The sequence below is a fragment of the Ictalurus furcatus genome, chromosome 9, assembly GCF_023375685.1.
Source record: "Ictalurus furcatus strain D&B chromosome 9, Billie_1.0, whole genome shotgun sequence".
NCBI lineage: Eukaryota > Metazoa > Chordata > Actinopteri > Siluriformes > Ictaluridae > Ictalurus > Ictalurus furcatus.
In genome coordinates, this window is record NC_071263.1 from 9546407 (window position 1) to 9564918 (window position 18512).

Here is an 18512-nt window from a genome sequence, read left to right on the forward strand (position 1 = left end):
TGCATTAATTTTTGCGATTGCAAAATCACTCAATCCTGGAGGGTTTGATATGTGTCAAGGTTAATTGATAATCACAAATTCCTACATTTGAAAAAGTAGATTTAGAGCTTAATTGACAAATACTTAGCAAAGCTTTCTACAAAAGCTGGAATTTTCCTTTAAGCTCGATTCCTCAAACATCAGTTCATGAGCTGATGTAATGGCTTACTCAGGTGTGACAAAGAAGGGCAAACAGAAGCTGTGGCAGCTGAGAACAGGATCTTGACTTCTGTCTGATCAGGATAAAGTTAAGGCGAATTGATCCTGAAGCTAGACTGAACGCTTTAGTCTAGAAGTGAACCTGAAGGGGAAATACCTGCCACTAGATGTGGAGTGAATGAATGTTGTTGGCTGTGAAAGCTGAGCTGCAGTGGCACTCAATAATTCAGCGCTTGTAACAGACGGCCCATCAGCAGGGTGAAACAGCCGACTGATATGCTCTGCCAAAACAAAAGAAAAATAACACAGACATTGTTGTTGTTGTAATCAGACCTGTGGAAGATCCATAGTGGCACTCTGGTCATTGTTGAGTTCTGTGTTCTTTATTGTAACCAATTGGCATGTGAATACAACACAAGTTCACAAGTTTGAGCTCTGTTGACACTCTGGTACACTCAAGGTTTTAACAAATACAGGGTGTCCCAAAGGTCTGAGAACAACTGAGGTACTTGTTCACAACTATTACTTAAGGTGCAAACATTCACTAATACTCAAGAAAGTAACACGATATATATACAAAAAACATAATGTTATGTACTGGTTATCTTACACAGGGTTGCTGGGTACGAAAAAATTATGAAAAAATTGGCAAGACTGATAAGTTTACTGTTTACTGTTCCCTCAGGAACAAAGAAAGTGTTAACACCTTTTTTGTCTTTGTTTCTCTCTTAATTCAGGTACAGACAGATAAAATCCCTCACCATTTGCGCATTCCTGTCTCCCAGAAATGCACAATTTGCATGCATTTACATACTTTCCTGAATAACATTTGCCCCTATTCCTATGACTTCCAGAAAACCATATATGTATCCTGTTTTATGAAAATATGCCCTTCCGCCTAGCTAATCAATAGTTAACCCATGGTATCTGTTGTGTGCCAAGCATTATACATACTCTGCCTTTCTTTGAACTAATGTGAGATCTTGCCAACTCTCCCAAGCGTGTGGTGCAGAAAGTGTGTAGAGGGGTGAGGGCACCGTCTTTGTGTGTACTTTCTCTGTTCCTAACATCGCAACCCTCTCTTCACAAATCCTAACAAAGACATTTTGCTAAAAAGTGTTGATTTCCCCTATGTATGGAGACTTTATTATAAATGGTCACGGACATGACTACAAGCGATATCATAATACTATTATGTAACCTTACAGCTCATACAAGGAGACTATGTATGGAGACTTTATTATAAATGGTCACGGACATGACTACAAGCGATATCATAATACTATTATGTAACCTTACAGCTCATACAAGGACAGTAATGAAAGGTAATGGGCATCATAAAAATGCTGTTTATTATTGTTTATCCTGCTTCCTGCTTTCCTTCAGATTATGAGAAAGACTATAAATCTATATATTTTCCATACCACTTATCCTACACAAGCTTGCTTTGGGGCCTGGAGCCTATCCCAGGGAACTTAACGCACAAGGTGGGGGACACCCTGGACAGGGTGCCAGTCCATCGCAGGGCACAATCACATACACACTCACACACCCATTCATACACTACGGGCACTTTAGACACACCAATCAGCCTACCATGCATGTCTTTGGACTAGAGGAGGAAACCCCTGCAGCACGGGGAGACCATGCAAACGCCACACACACGGCCCCGGCGGGAATCGAACCCCGGAGGTGTGAGGCAAACGTGCTAACCACTAAGCCACCGTGCGCCCCCTCTGACAGTAGTGCTGGCTATAATTTAAATCACAGGTTTTAATTAATGTGTTCATTATCGTTTCTATAGTAACGCCTAACCTACAGGGACATACATAATCTAAGGCTAATAATAAATGGTTAAAAATAACGTGTTTTTAGAAAAACATAATCCTTGATATGGGCAAGCCTTATTTCTCGAAGGATTTGTTTATTTAACATGTATGGAAGGAGACTCCAGTGTCAGTGCTTTGCAACAGCCAGTAAGTTTTCTGCCAACAGAAAGTCTCCGGTAGACTCAGTTTCTTGGCAACATGACAAGCTGGGTTTTTATGTCTTGTTAACTTCAAGAGATAGGTAAAAATAGAAAAGCTGATGAGGGAATGATTGTTTATAGCTGTTTATAACGGTTATAAGTAATACCAGGTACTAATTTGTGTTGCTGACGTGTGGAATTATAATCGTTGCCAAATGGCTGTGGTATAAGAGGAATGAAAAACATTAGGACGTGCTGTTGTACAAAAATAATCCACTTTGGGGTGGCATCATGCCAACCTGTTGTTGATTAGTTTCCTATAACAGCATGTCCTATGGTGTGTAATTACTTACATGCTACACTATGTTATTATCCACATTAGTATCAATATCAATATATTTTGGCCTTTCTCTGTAAATGTGTTCATGATCTTTAGCATTTCTACAGTACTGTTCTGTACAAATCGTCAACCTCAGTGCTTCACTAGACAGTATTCGCTAAGGTAGAGTTTTTTTGTCTGCAGTTTGTGGGCAATCTATGTAAATTACAACTGACACACTAATCATTTACTTTAAGTGGGACAGGTATTGATGCACAGTAAGCATATGACCATGTCTCTCTATCATGTTTAATGAAAACACAACAAAAGCCAAATCCATTACACCCCAATGTTTCCGGGCACAGGATATTCAACCTGCATAAAACACTATTAGCACTGACAATTGGATTCTAAGCTTCCAAGCTAATATTGAATTCCCAGAGCTCGGTGGGTATACAGACTAAGCAGATATATTGCAGCAACATGCAATACCCCCCCCCCCCTCCATTAAGCCCTTTACAGTGTAAGCTGTGTGAACTGTGGAGGTAACATAAAAGTGGGTGTTTTTCAGTCAACTTCCTGCCCTCTGTCAATCATCTTATACTCCTCTGCTTATCAGTCTCTCTGTGACCTGTGCTCGCGGACTCTCATAAAACACTCTGGGAAACAACACACATACACTCTCTCTCTCTCTCTCTCTCTCTCTCTCTCTCTCTCTCTCCCTCTCTCTCTCTCTCTCTCTCTCACACACACACACACACACACACACACACACACACAAAGGCGTCTTCCATTACAAGCCTCCAAAGGAACAGGCGGCGAGCGTACAAGTAGCTGAAAGACAGTGAGAGAAAGACAGATAGAAGAAGAGCTGTAATAGAAAGCCAGCTAGAGGGGCTGTTGGACAGAGCGGAGAGATCCAAGCAAAGAGAGAGGGAGGGAGACAGAAAGAGAGGGGACGAGAGAGAGAGAGAGAGAGAGAGAGAGAGAGTGAGAGGTGAGAGAGACGGCTTGCCGATTGCTCTCCCTGGTTTGTGTGCAGCTATGGCAGCCATGGAGTCAGAGCCAGGCACCCAGTCCAGGGTGATGTTTCAGACCAAAGAGGAGGAGCCCCCTCATCGCAAGCTGGGCAAACTAACAGTGAAATACGACCGTAAAGACCTCCAGAGGAGATTGGACATTGAGGAGTGGATCGATGGGCAACTACACCTGCTTTACGACTGTGAGGTGAGAGACGGAATATAGAGACGGTGGTAGTTTATATTAGACTGCACACTGTAAGTCCAAGAGTGCTGTGTGTATATTCTGGCAGTAGCCAGTTCCGTAAATCATCCAAAAGGATAAAGTGTGTAGTACACACCCAGAGAGACATGGCTCCACAGCTTCAGTCTTTATAAATGATCGATTAACTGCCTGTTTAACCAGTTTAGCTACCACACTGAATTTTAAAATACTAGTGGAGTAATTCTGTACTGTAATACTAATCCTGATGTTGCAATCTTTAAGGGATCAGTGAGCTCAGTTCTGCTGTCTCACAACAGTACTTTAAATGACACGTCATGTTTGCCACTTGACTGATACTATCTGACCTTAGGTATCCTCATATGCCTCTCTGCTAAGGCAGAGATCTGGCCAGAAATAATAATTAAACTTACAAGTGGCGGTCCATAAGATAAGTCATTGTATGGACCAATAAAAACAGGCGTTTCTCTCTGATAAATATCTACAGCTATACTTGGGTTTGACATGGGCTTGGACATACTATAAGCTCTTAACAGAATTTATATTATGAGCACACTACTGTTGCTTTTGGGTGGCTCATCCAACTAAAGCCTTGATCCAAAGCAACTTCCAACTGAGACAGGATACAACAGAGCAGTTGAGAGTTAAGGGTCTTGCTCAAGGACCCACCTGTAACAGCTTGGTGGTGCTGGGATTCAAACTCGCAACCTTCCAATTAGTAGCCTAAAGCAGTGACCATTGAGCCATCATCCTTGAGTTCCTAGACTCTGGGTTACCCGTGTTTCCCTGAGGAGGTGGTAGGGGGAAACATTGTAATTGTAAGGGTTATATGAAATGTGCTCAGCTGTCTCAGGGGATACCATGGCAACAAGGCTCCGGCTGCCATGTGCGATAGGCAAAACAGATACAAAATGAGACGCACTGAAAGAATGATGAGTGCTGATACAAATTCTGATGATGATGATGATGATGGTGTTGATGGTGACGACAGGATGTAAACATAGTCAAACATTTCCTCTCCCACCTTGAGAAAGACAAGAAACGACAATTATGCCACTCAATTCTAAGCACACTATATGATGCTTGCTTTCCTTAGTGGTAGAGTTTGAATATAGTTTTTAAAGTGATTTCTATGTACCATTTTAATGCTAGGACCAAGTCTGAAAAGAGAAATCTTGAGGCTGGCACTCCTACTTGTTATTGAGTTGTAAACACTGATTCCTGTCTATTCGCCTCCCACTTCCCCTGATTATCGGTGTGCTCTCGGCAGAGTGACAGTGTCAGAAGGCGGGCTGCAGCTAAAACTATGCACCTGCCTGTCTACTGTAGCTCAGCTCACAGATGAACAGAAGAGAGGAACAGTTTTATTGTGTATGGTTTTTTTTAAAAAAAATAAAAAATTATTTCACAGTGTGAAACCTAGCTTGTGTTTGTTGATCATTTGTGGTTTGTAAGTTTCCTTTGAAATGAAAAGATATCGGCTTGAGAACGTGAACATATATTAATAGTGCAAAAAAAAAAATCTATAGACTGTCATCAACTTATTCTCAACTTTATGAATATATCAAATGTTTTCAACAACATGTTACGCATTTAAACGGGGGGGGGGGGGGGGGTGAAACTGTGATAGTGGACCACTGGCAACGTGGTAGATTATCTACTAAATTTCAACAACCATAAACTGTTGACATGTTTTTAGGAATCAGTTGATAAGCTGGTACAGGGCCATCACCTGACAGGTTCAGAACAGTCTATAGATGGTTTGTTTACTGTCAAGTGTCTAACGCAGACCATTCAAACACATACATCCAAAATCTAAATAAATAATAAATGAACAAACAAATAAACAAACAACAATAAGTCCTTATTAATATAAAATTACAGAACTCTTCAATAAAATTATACCTAACTAATTCCTAGCAAATAGTTTCCAAACTACTCCTACAAAGACATTTTAGATGACCTGAAGTTACCTTTTTACAACAGAGGAAGTCTAGTTCTGCTATCATTCTGTTCAGTCTCCATCAAATTGCTTCATGTTTCTACTGTTTTCATAAATCGTGTTGGCAAGCTTGAAGCTAATGAAAAATCACAACGTCTCACACTTGCAAATTTGTCACAATTTACACTCCTTTTTACTTTTTCTTACATTCATTTCTTCATCTTCAGTAACCGCTTTATCCTGGTCAGGATCACAGTGGATCTGAAGCCTATCCCAGAAACACTGGGTGTGAGGTGGGAACACACCCTCCACTGGATGCCAGTGCACTGCACACACATTCACTCGCTAATTCACACCTACTGTAGCTGCAATTTAGAGTATCCAATCTACCTTGTTTTTGGGAGGTGGGAGGACACTGGAGAACCCAGAGGAAACCCATGATGACATGGGAGAACATGCCTAGAAGCTCCACACAGGCAATAACATGAGCTCAGGATCGAAGTGGGGAGCTGTGAGATGGCAATGCCACCCGCTGTGCCACAGTGCTGCCTCGAATCCAATCACGTTGTTCATGAGGTCAAATATAAAACTTTAGCTTCGGTTAGCCAAAGTTTGGGTATGCTTACATACAAAGAGACCTGAACAGACACAACATTTTTATGGTGTTGCAAGCCGTATATAATCATCCGTAATAATAGTCCGTACAGAGATTTTTTGTAATTGTTGCGGCCAAAAATATTTGACTTTGCTTTGGCTTTTTTCAAAATTTGCAATGCAGGAGTTTTGCTCAGTTTTTTTTTTTTTTTTGAAAAGTACTTCAATTGGTGAAACTGCAATTGCACTAAATTGTTTTGCACGGTCTTACGCCGTGATGAAATGAGACGTGTTAGCTGTACTCATGTTCAACAAACGTAAATCGGAAAGGGCTTTGGATGAATGTGCATTGTGATGACATCACATGACATGTCTCAGCGCAAATCTGTGGTAAAAATCTGCGGTAATTTTGAAAAATTGCACGCTCCTCCAAATATTGTGGAGTTTACTTGATTTTGCTTTCATTTCTGCGATGATAAAATCGCAAAATCCTGGAGGGACTGAGAATATCTTATGACATGATTATGAGATTGGAAGCCAATAAACTAATGCACTAATACGCAAACATTCATGATTTACATCATAAACAGTGGTGGCTTGGCGGTTAAGGCTCTGGGTTACTGATCGGAAGGTCGGTGGTTCAGGCCGCAGCGCTGCCAGGCTGCCACTGTTGGGCCCTTGAGCAAGGCCCTTAATCCTTTCTGCTCCAGGGGCGCTGTATCATTTCTGACCCCAACTTTCTAACATGCAGGGATATGCAAAGAAACTGAATTTCACTGTGCTGTAATGTATATGAGACCAGTAAAGACTCATTATCATTATCATGTTGTCTGCGCTATACATCAACCTATTGCTCTGCATGCTGTTCAACCACACACTTGTCTTTGCAGTGGTCAGTTTCTTTAGACAGAATAATGGGTTTTAGCTGTATGGAGCATTCAGATGCATAAATGGCAGACAGCCATGCCCCCGGCACTGGCTTATCTTTGCTCCCTCTGCTTCACACGTCTGAGACTGGCCTGGATGATTTCTAATAAACACGCAGACATAGAAGCATTGGTTTTTCGTCAGATCTGCTGATAAAATTGAGACTGTGATTGTATCCTACAATCAAAAGCAGGCAATGTAAATGCAGAACTTGAAAGGTTTCCTGAGGCATTCATTCCCTCTGGTGCTTTTAGGTGATGTATGCAGAGTACTTTCCACAAGATATTAGGCTGATTGTTGTAGCTGATGTACCCAATATTTCAAATCTTCACCTTCCTTCAAGGCTTTATGGAGGCTATGACCTCTGAAGTGCTGATTCAGATGGTTATAATATTACCGAAGAGTTCCTTACTTTGTTTCTAAATGTCCATAATCTCACTATGATATCATGTCTTTTTTTTTTCAACAACTACTGTAACTACTGTTTTTTTGTAATAGCAATTTGTTATTACGCTCATCCTGTTTTCTCCTTAGAAAGCACTTAGCTAGGTGCTAAGTCACAGTACATGAGTGGCAATGCATTTGTCCACATGATCGATAAAGAGGCTGAATTTTGCATGGCTTGGCTGAAAGGTTACGCTCTGGGTATGCCGAGTCTTCATGTGGAAGCGTTTACCGTCAGTCCCGTGTCACCAAATAAATTATTCATGCTCATCTCTAATGCATTCAGCCACTCATTGGATGCCACAGAGGCTCTGTGCATCTCTGACTGCATTTTCATGTATTACAAATAAATAAATAAATAAATCATGTAAGCATGATGACTTCCTCCTGGCAAAGTTGGTTGGATAGATACCAAGGTGAATGCATGGAAGCTCAGTTGAAAAGTTCTTTGGCTACATGAAAGCAATCATAGGGCCATCACTTAAAAATGTGATGAACTGCTGAACAGAGAAATAAGAAATGTTTAGTATTAGAAACAGGATTATTGTTTGTGTTTAGCTGTGCACTTGGTGCACAAAAAGTTTCCTCACAAAAAAACTCATATCAGAGTTTGATGACAGAGAATGTAGCCTTTATAACTTCTACGGCATGACATGTTTTTAGTAGAAACTTCCTCTGATTCGTTGGCAGGAAGTGTTGGAAGGATTAGTAGTAGACAGTAATACTTCAAGAAAATCATGCTTGTCTGCCTTGCAAGCACTGATTTTCAAAGAAGAGAAATGTTAGGATTTGACACTAGTCCAAACTATGTCCAAAATGTACGTGCAAGGCTTGTCTTGAAATAAATTATTCAGCCACTGGAGGTTCCAACACAATAATGTTTGGCCTTAGTGTAGAGAGATGATGATAGATGAATAGATGAATTATCAAATGCTCTCAGAGTCTATGTATTTGAATAAAGAATTCATTCTAGCATCATTAAATGTCCACATTCTCAAGAGAGTGCAGTGTTACATCTTTTTAACCCTTTCACACAAGATGAGGAAAAGCACTAAAAGATGTTAGTTAGCATAGTTAACACAGCAATTGTTATGCTAATCTTGTTTTCTCCCATAGGAGTGGTCATGGATTTGCATTTCCTTTTTAGGACAGTATTAAAGACCGTGTCTTTAGCTGTTATTTTGGTGCCTGATTGCAAATATTTTCTCATAATGCTGTCATATATTTAAGCCTGAAATTTTAAGTTAACAAATTATGACCTTAGCATTGAGAGATATTATGGGATATCTCCCATTCATTCCTTACCTAGAGGGAACCTTATAATACTATATCCATGATACCTATACATATAACATGTAGAAGAGTTCTCCCAGTGAGCCTAAAGCCGAGATCCATCAGTGACTGCTCCCCTGTGAGACAATGATCTGTCAAACATGGATCATTTATCATCTAGGACAAACTGAGCATTACAGGAATCACTGAAGCTTCTCAGTCACTCTTCACTGAAGCAGAGAAGCTGCAGTGTCAGATTTTGTATGAGAGCTCATTACTAACACTGGGTACATATTCTGTTCTTCTTACTTTTCTATCAACTTTAAAGACAGAATAACTTTTTCTTTTGCATGTGGTACCAAATCATTATCTTGATGTAATCCCAGATTAAAGGGTTGGTCATTTGTGTGGTAACGAGAAGAATGAGGTTGTGGCGTTGTATACTTTAAGTATCTTTGTTTCCATCAGCGCAGGAGGTAAAGTGGTACAGAATGAAAAGTGTGATAAATACATTATCAAGAGGTAATTAAAGACATGTCACTGGAATATCCAATCAGATCCTCTTATTGTGAGGTGAGTGTGGGCAGTACAACATAATGACAAAGGTTAAATTAGGTTCCACTTAGAGATTTGTCTCTGTATGATCTGAATGAAAAGGAAACTGTCTTTAATTATGATTTAATCTGCTTAGAATTGCATTTCAGATCTGTTTCCAATGGGTTCACATTCACAATAATAAGCGGGGCTACTGTTTATTTCCCAAAGCAAATTCCGAAGTTGTTTGCAGAAATTAAATATGATTCTCGTATTAAAGCTTATCACGACTCTGCTCTCCCTAGGAGGAAGAGATTCCTGAACTAGAAATTGACATTGATGAACTTCTGGAGCTCCCAGATGAAGAACAGAGAACCAAACTACATGTAAGTCCTAAGTCATTCTTTATCACTTCAAAATGCACCTCCACGCACAACTCTAATTACAACAATATGACACTGGACCATATTGTAGGTAATATTTTCTACAGAAGTGTGAGATATGTTGGTGAAACACACCTGTTTTCCTAACGTTGTTAAATAATCGGTATACAGTATACTCAATTCCTCCTTTTTTGAACATAAAGTATTATATTCTAAACTCATGTCAGTCAGGATATTCTATGTTTTATATTTTACACTGTGATGTTGGTGAGAACGAAGCTTGAACAGGAAGCATTGCACTTGCTTTTATAGGCAACCACACAATTACAGCCCACAGTAGTAGACCACTGGACTGCACATATCATGCCATGACAACATCTTGCAACCAGATTAAGATGTGTCTTCTTGAGACCCAAACTCTAATGTTAAGTGCCTACTCACTAGTTCTGTTTATTAGCACCTGATAATTATGGACATTGATCAGTGTGTTCCAACAGGAAAAAGTCCTAATACAAGGATCTTACTTGGATATACAGTGCCTCCAGAAAGTATTCAAGACTTAATTAGTTCTCTTTTCGCTGTTTCGACATCAAACTAATGTATATTACAGTGGGTTTTCTTATGCTCCTTTTGAAATGACTCTCTACAGAAAGAGAATTAAATAAATTATTTAGATGTCCTCAGAATTATTTCAAAATAAAGGATGTGAACACTGCTTAAATGATGATAAGTATTAATCCCCACAGTCATTACTTAGTGAATTGTCCTTACAGCTTTCAGTTGTCTCAGATATGTCTCTATGAGCTTTGCACATTTTGATTTTGGCATTTTCTTGCATTCCTCAATGAAAAATTTCACCAAGTCTCTCAAATTAGATGGAGAACACTGGTGGACAGTAATTTTCAGGTCATGCCACAGATTTTCAATTGGATTTAAGTCTGGTCTTTGACTCGACCACTCCAAAACATAAACCTTTTTTAATCTAAGACATTTCTTTGTAGTTTTTTCCCTGTGCTTTGGGTCATTGTCCTGTTGGGAAGTAAATGTTGACACTTAACACAGATTTCTGGCTGGGTGGAATAGGTTCTCCTCAAGAATTTGCTTGTATTTGGCTTCATCCATGTTGCCCTTGATGGCAACAAGCTTTACAGTTCTTCTTTGCTGAAAAGCTACCCCAGGGCAGGATGCTACTACCACTGTCCCTGATGTTGATAATGGTGTTATCTGGGTGTTGGGCTGTATTTGCTCTGGTAATAGTGCAATTATACAGTATCTCACAAAGGTGAGTACACCCCTCACATTTTTGTAAATATTTGATTATATTTTTAGGGGTGTACTCACTTTTGTTGCCAGCAGTTTAGACATTAATGGGTGTGTGTTGAGTTATTTTGAGGGGACAGCTAATTTAAACTGTTATACAAGCTGTACACTCACTACTTTACATTGTAGCAAAGTATCATTTCTTCAGTGTTGTCACATGAAAAGATATAATCAAATATTTACAAAAATGTGAGGGGTGTACTCACTTTTGTGAGATACTGTAAATAAATAAATCCCTTCTATAAATGTGCTAATACTATAAATGGTGCAGTTGTGTAACCAGGGAAATTCATTACAGTTTTTACATGAAGTCTGTTTTGTTGAACTTATCCACTGTTCACTGATGGAGACTTGAGTTCAAAACTGTTTGTGGCAATTGCAGTCCTAAAGCTATCATACCTGTAGCAATCCTAGCCATCATAGCATAACTGTTTGTATGAATTGAGGTCCAAGCCATCTTTATGGTTTTTAAATGGTACCAACCTCAGTAATCTCAATTATCTTTAGGCTGCACCATGTGGGGCCATCCTAAGCAGCAGAATGTGACTTCCAATTGATGAGAACTCCAACCAGAAGTAGGGCATCAGGATAGATCAGGCAGGTCCGGAGAGCAGAAGGGGTCAGGATCGTTGGTATCTCATGAGTATCATGTGTAGCTCGACAGAAAGAAAGAGAGAGAGAAAGAGAGGGAGAGATTAGTAGGTATGCTTATTGTGCCGTTATGGTTATGGACAATGTACTTTGCATGAGTGCAAGCAGAGACTCCAGCAAGAACAGCTATTACAGCATTAGGCGGCCAGCCACTCCACCATCATCAAACCTGGGTGAACCGGGGTGTGAGGGGGGTGGTGTGACAGCATCCAAACACTAATTGGAAGGCTGTTCCATAATTGTGGGGCTTTGTAAGAGAAAGATGTAGCCTTCACTATTCGAGGTACCAACAAATAGCCTGCACCTTTTGATCGAAGTAGGCGTGGCAGATAAAAAAAGACAAAAAGTTCCCTCAGGTGCTGTGGCACGAGACCATTTAGTGCTTTATAGGTCGATAGTACTATTCTATAATCAATGCAAAATTTTACTGGAAGCCTATGCAGTGTGGATAAGATAGGGGTGATGTGGTCGTATCTTCTGGTTCTAGTAAGGACTCTTGCAGCTGCATTCTGAACTTACTGGAACTTGTTTATGCACCTACTGAAACATTCAGACAGTAAGGCATTACCATAATCCAACCTAGAGGTTACAAAAGCATGAACTAATTTTTCTGCATAGTGTAGTGACATTATCACATTTATCTTAGTATTTCTTATCTTAGCAATATTTCTGAGATAAAAGAAGATTTTTCTAATAATATTATCTACATGAGCGTCAAAGGAAAGACTGGAGTCAATAATCACACCAAGGTCTTTTTTCAAGTTGCACATGATTAAAGGCCACCCAGAGTCACTATGTAACCAGAAAGCTTACTTCTAGCTGCATGTGGTCCTAGTAGAAGTACTTCTGTCTTGTCAGAATTAAGGAAAAGAAAGTTAATAAGCATCCAGTGTCTAATGTCAAAAAAGGGCCGGTTGTGGCTTAGGTGGTAGTGCGGGTTGTCCACTAATCGTAGAATGGCGGTTCAATACCTGGCCCACATGACTCCACATGCCAAAGTGTCCTTGAGCAAGACACTGAACCCCAAGTTGCTCCTGATGGCAATTTAGCGCCTTGCATGGCAGCTCTGTTACTGTGGGTGTGTGTGAATGGGTGAATGAGAACCAGTGTAAAGTGCTTTGTAGAACCGCTAAGGTTAAACAAGCGCTATATAAGTGGAGACCATAATGCCCTTTAAACATTCCTCAACTTTATTAAGCTGGTGTCATACAGTCATACAACTGTGTGTCATCAGCATAACAGTGCTAATTCCATGTTTACGAATAATTTGACCCAGAGGTAGCATATATAAAGAAAATGCAGTGGGCCTAAAACAGAACCATCAGGCACTTCAACAGAGCTCTCCTTTAGGCCCAGTGACTAGTCGTCATCTTTGCTACTCCTTGGAGTATAGCTACGTCCAGGAGATTTTTTCTAAGTAGACAATGACCATGTTGAACTCTGGTCTCAGGAACATCTGGAAATGGGTCTGGGTTGGAACTGGGTATGCACCATTGACAGGCCCTAAACTAGCTGTGGCAGTCACTCTTATCCCACAGCAATGAATGCACTCATTCACCAGTCACAGCAGGATTCACAATGCCACAGTCCAAAGATTTTACTGAGAGATTAATGGGATTTGGACATACAGCTTACCTGTACCCAAACACTGTGTTGCAGGTTTTAGCATGTTCTGATGTGTGCTTTCCAAGTGCTGATGATGTTCTTATTAGAGCAAAGCGCTTTACATTTTATTGGGGGGGGGGCAGTGGGGGGGTCCTCCTCAACCACCACCCAGCGTGTAGCATCCACCTGGATCATGCGACAGAAGCTATAGTGCGCCAGAACGCCCACCACACACCAGCTATTGGTTGAGAGGAGAGGAGAGTGATGTAGCCAATTCAGGGATGGAGATTATTAGGGGACCATGATAGATAAGGGCCAATGGGGGAATTTCTCCAGTACACTGGGGTTATACCCCTACTCTTTACGAGAATTGTGGGATTTTTAATGACCACCGAGTGTCAGGACCTCGGTTTAATGTCTCATCTGAAAGATGGATTGGAACAATCACTTGACTATACAGAAGTGGCTCCTAGCAGTGGACCACCCAGTGCATGAATTAGGGTGACTTACCATCAACTTGGTTTATGCACGCTGTCAGGTGTGGTTAGCACCAATCACTCTGCCATACATGTGCAAATACACTTTAGGCAATCTACCTTGTTTACTGGTGTTGCACTTTGGACCTGTCGCCAAAGAAGCCCTGGATGGGAGAGTGCAGGTTTCATGGTCATTTATATTTACATTTATGCATTTGGCAGATGCCCTTATCCAGAGTGACTTACTGAAGTGGTTTGAAGTCTCTATCAATAAATACATCTTGATACTGGTTCAGTAGGTCATGGACTAAGAGTACCATCAGTCCAAAAACCCTGTTGGGGAGGTAGCATAGTACAGTACAGTATAGTATTGTGTAGTCTACACCCATACAATATGAGAAAACAACATAAGATTAAAAACTAGCATGGCTAAATGGACAATCCATGAAGTCTGAACCCATGAGGATCCATCATTTCACCCATTTTTTGTGAATCAATCAAATGACCTTTCCATGTTTTATGAGGGAAAACCTGCAGAGTGTTTTTTGCTATGTCTGGTAGACCAGACAGCGGCCATCCAATCCTCAGAACAATTACCAACTGTTCATATGTCTTGGAAATATATGAGGTTCTCCCTTGTCTAAGCACCCTAACATTCTACTATGAGGAACGCCTGCTCTTCACGGACATTAATTAGAGGTGTACTACTCCAGAAAGTCGATGCTTCTTCAACCTGGATATCACCATGCTTTTGAGTGCAGCAATCATCTCTGATCACCTTTCAAGGTGATTTCCATTCCACATGACATTTCTGGCATATAGATATCCATGTAGAACGGTTAGGAGGAGTGAAATAGGACACTAGTTAGGTATATCTGTGGCTTCATGAACCCTGGAAAACGGTCATGTTTCCTTGTAACTACCTCTGACCTGGTGAGAACTAGACAAGAATGCACCAGGGAAAGATGGCTGTGTGACAACGGTGTTTATGGCAAACACTGCATCATATGTCTTATAATACTTTGTGACTGTTGAAAGGTCTCTGCATAACCAAAATTTCTCTAGGTGATTTTCACTGAGCATGGTGGTTATCTCGACTTGTTCCGAGTAAAAGAAAACTTTTTAAAAAATGTATATATATTTTTTACAGCTCCTTTACTGTAGAATATTAGTGTTTAATTCCATTAGATTACTAAATTGGAGGTGTGGTTGTTTTTATAGTCAGGAATTAATTTCACAATAAATGGGCTAGAGAATTCAGAAGCACAGTTACGTGTTATATATGAATGTAGTATGGCAATCATAAAAGCTTGGAATGTAAGCTACAGTAAGCTAATCCCTCAGGTAGCTGGGCGAAATGTTTTGTACAACTTAAAGGTGTAAGAATAATTTTCTTTTCTTTCTCACCAGGAGCTTTTGCAAGAATGTGGAAAGCCAAAAGAGGTACAGTGCATCTTCACACTCTTAGTCATCATAGTTTTCTTAGTTATGAAGCGAGCATGAGCAATCTTTATACTCTGTCTGTTTGTCCTCACAGGATTTTATCAATGGTTTACTTTATCGGATGAAGGGACTGCGCAAGATGTCAGGGCCCCTCAAGAAATAGTACTACAATAGGTCAAAATCCACAAGCAAGATAATGTGAAAAACAGTATGTCTGAAAATCCATATTCACCTGTATAGAGTTGAACATCTGTCAATGGAATTATGTAAAAACACTGAATTTCCCTTGACAAGTGAGTCAAGAAGGGAGCTGTCCATAAATGTTATTAAAAAAATTATTATCCTTTATGTACATTTCTGACACTTCTTCCAGCAGATATAGGGTTGCGTCATAGATAAAATTGTACTGTCTATTACTCAATTTTTTTGTGCCTTGTAAATTTTTGGTTGTCTATTTATATGTTTTTGTTCTGAAAAACACTGTATGTGATCATAAAGAATACCTTTTCAAGTGGAGACTGTTGGTGATTTTTAACGATGCTGTGAAATGTTTTCCTCTTGGTTTAGTAATTAACTGTTAAATGCCACAGTTTGGTGAAAGGTCCTTGTGAGTTTGCAAGGACGTAGTTGCATTTACATATAAAGGAAGCTAGCTGTTAATTTGAAATGACTAACTTAGCATCTTGGGTCAACATGGATAGAAAATGTGTGATAGAAAAGGTGCAATTGTACAAAACTTGTACAAAAAAAAGGAATATACAGTCATGGGAAAAAGAAAGCGCACTCTCCTTAAATTCTACGTTTTTATTTATCAGGGCCTAAATAACAATCGTGTTCCTCAAAAATTTCTACATACAAACAAATAACCTCTGGTGGCAAAAAAAAAAATCCACAACAGATTTCAATATGTAGTCGTTTCTTCCTAAAAGTAAACCAGCATTCAGAAACCAGGTGGCGAAAAAAGAAGTACACCCTATAATTCAGTAACACGTAGAACCACATTTAGGAGTTTCAGTCTCTCACAACGTTTTGGAGAAATTTTGGCCCACTCTTTACAACATAGCTTAGTTGTAAAGAGCATTGAAGTTTGAGGGAATTTGTTTATACACATGTCAAGCTGCTGGACAGATGGCCTCACATTTGTCTCAATAATATTCTGGTATAAAGTGGAGTTTATCATTGTCTCAATGACTGCAAGTTTCCCAGGTCCTTTGGCTTCAAAACAAGCCAAAATCTTCACCGCTCCACCCCCATGCTTGACAGTTGGTATGAGATGTTCGTGGTCATACACTGTGTTTGGTTTTCGCCAGATGTGTCGCTGTGCATGATGAAAAAACATCTCCACCTTGGTATCATCAGTCCAAAGGATATAGTTCCAGAAAGTTCATGGTTTGTTCAGATGCAATTTTGCAAACCTAAGTCATGCTGCCATATTCTTTTTGAATTTTTTTGGAGAGAAGAGGCGTTTTCCTAGCCATCCATCCAAAAAAGCTATAGTTATTCAGTTTTTTTTAAATTGTGCTATCATGACCATGAATATTTGTCATGCTTACACAGGCCTGTAGGTAACATGATGTAGCTCTTGGGTTTTTCTTTATATCTCTGCGCTGTAAACAGTCTGACCTTGGACTGAATTTGCTGGTACACACTTCTGGGAAGATTGCCAACTGTCTTGAAGGCTGTCCATTTGTAAATAATCCTTCTTACTGTAGAATGGTTCATTTCAAATTGTTTGGAGATGGTATGACGATATAACCCTTCCCGGATTGATGAGCAGCAACAGTTGCTTCTCTGAGGTCATGGCTGATGTCCTTTGTTCGTGGCATGCTGTAGACACACACCTGAGTGCTCCAGAACACCAAACTACCAAACATTCTTGTATACAGTGAACACTTTTTGGTCATTAAATGCCTTTGGGCATTTCATTAGTAACACCAGACTGCTGTATTACTCTCTTAATGACTGTGGAAGTAGGAAGGGTGTACTTATTTTTCCCCTACCTTGTTTCTGAATGTGGGTTACTTTTCATGAAAAAAATTACTACATATTGAAATCTGGTGTTTTTTTTTGTCATCACCCCCCCCCCCCCCAATCTGTATGTAGAACATGATAAAAACAACACAAACCAATGCATTAATCTGTGGCCTTAGCAATAGTACATTAAGCAACTGAGAAAATCCATCCATCCATCTTCTATACCGCTTATCTTTCCTTCAGGGTCACAGGGAAAACTGGAGCCCATCCCAAGAAGTACAGGGTGCCAATCCATCGCAAGGCACAATCGCACACACACATTCATAGACTACAGACACTTTGGACATGCCAATCAGCCTACCATGCATGTCTTTGGACTGGGGGAGGAAACCAGAGTAAACCCCTGCAGCACGGGGAGAACATGCAAACTCCACACACACATGGCCACGGTGGGAATTGAACCCCTGGCCCTAGAGGTGTGAGGCAAACGTGCTAACCACTTTGGTCCAGAACGCTTGTTTGTGTTTGGATGTACCTCCTGTCAGTCATTTTGTAAACACTCCACTCTACAAGCTTCCTGAAAATGGGTGGGAATCGTTCAAATGTTGATCTGTTAGTGACCTAATCTTGGGTGGGGGGGGGGGGGGCGCACTAATCTTACCTAATGCACTGTTAAGTATGAAAAAGGGAATAAAAATCATACCTCATAAGTGTTATACTCTTCACAAGATTTTTGTTTGAATGATATTTCATTTAGCTTTGAAAGATAAACGGAACACAATTCCTTCAGTAAATGTTGCCTTTATATCTTCGTGAATTGTGCAAGCCTCTCTGGTATCCAATTTCCTGTGAACACACAAGAGGATCTCAGAGTAGACAGAAAACCCCTGCCATTTCTGTACGACGCTGTATCACAGCAGCCATTACACCATGAATGAAACATACTATTGTAAGCTCATGAATAGTTAATAGTGTTTAGAATGTCACACTGTCAAGACAATTCACCGTGTGGCTCTCTGAAGACGTCTGCCCATGTGCGTATGTGTCTTGTTCATGTCTAACACACTGGTTGCTTTTGTTTGTTTTTATGAGCAGTTTCAAGGAATAATAGAGAAACCCTCTGTTTACAAGCAGAGTCTCTCGCTGTGATGAAATACAGTTCATTATTGTTCACTCATACATTAGTTCTTAGTAGAAATAAGACAGGGCAGGGCTAGCA

General features: G+C 40.1%; 1 protein-coding gene across 1 annotated transcript; it reads left to right on the forward strand.

Annotated features, from left to right (window-relative positions):
• Nucleotides 1–1476: 1476 nt before the first annotated feature.
• On the forward strand, nt 1477–15962 carry ppp1r14d (protein phosphatase 1 regulatory inhibitor subunit 14D). Its single transcript, XM_053632918.1, has 4 exons — nt 1477–3713; nt 9747–9827; nt 15287–15319; nt 15414–15962. Exons 1-4 carry the CDS (start codon nt 3531–3533, stop codon nt 15480–15482), a joined length of 366 nt encoding a protein of 121 aa, XP_053488893.1. The 5' UTR covers nt 1477–3530; the 3' UTR covers nt 15483–15962.
• Nucleotides 15963–18512: the final 2550 nt, after the last annotated feature.

What these genes read in the sequence shown, in the direction of transcription:
- ppp1r14d (XM_053632918.1), top strand. Translation starts at nt 3,531, where the DNA reads ATGGCAGCCATGGAGTCAGAGCCAGGCACCCAGTCCAGGGTGATGTTT. An exon ending in AACAGAGAACCAAACTACAT is followed by an intron (nt 9,828 to 15,286) that starts GTAAGTCCTAAG and finishes CTTTCTCACCAG; the next exon opens with GAGCTTTTGCAAGAATGTGG. An exon ending in AATGTGGAAAGCCAAAAGAG is followed by an intron (nt 15,320 to 15,413) that starts GTACAGTGCATC and finishes TTGTCCTCACAG; the next exon opens with GATTTTATCAATGGTTTACT.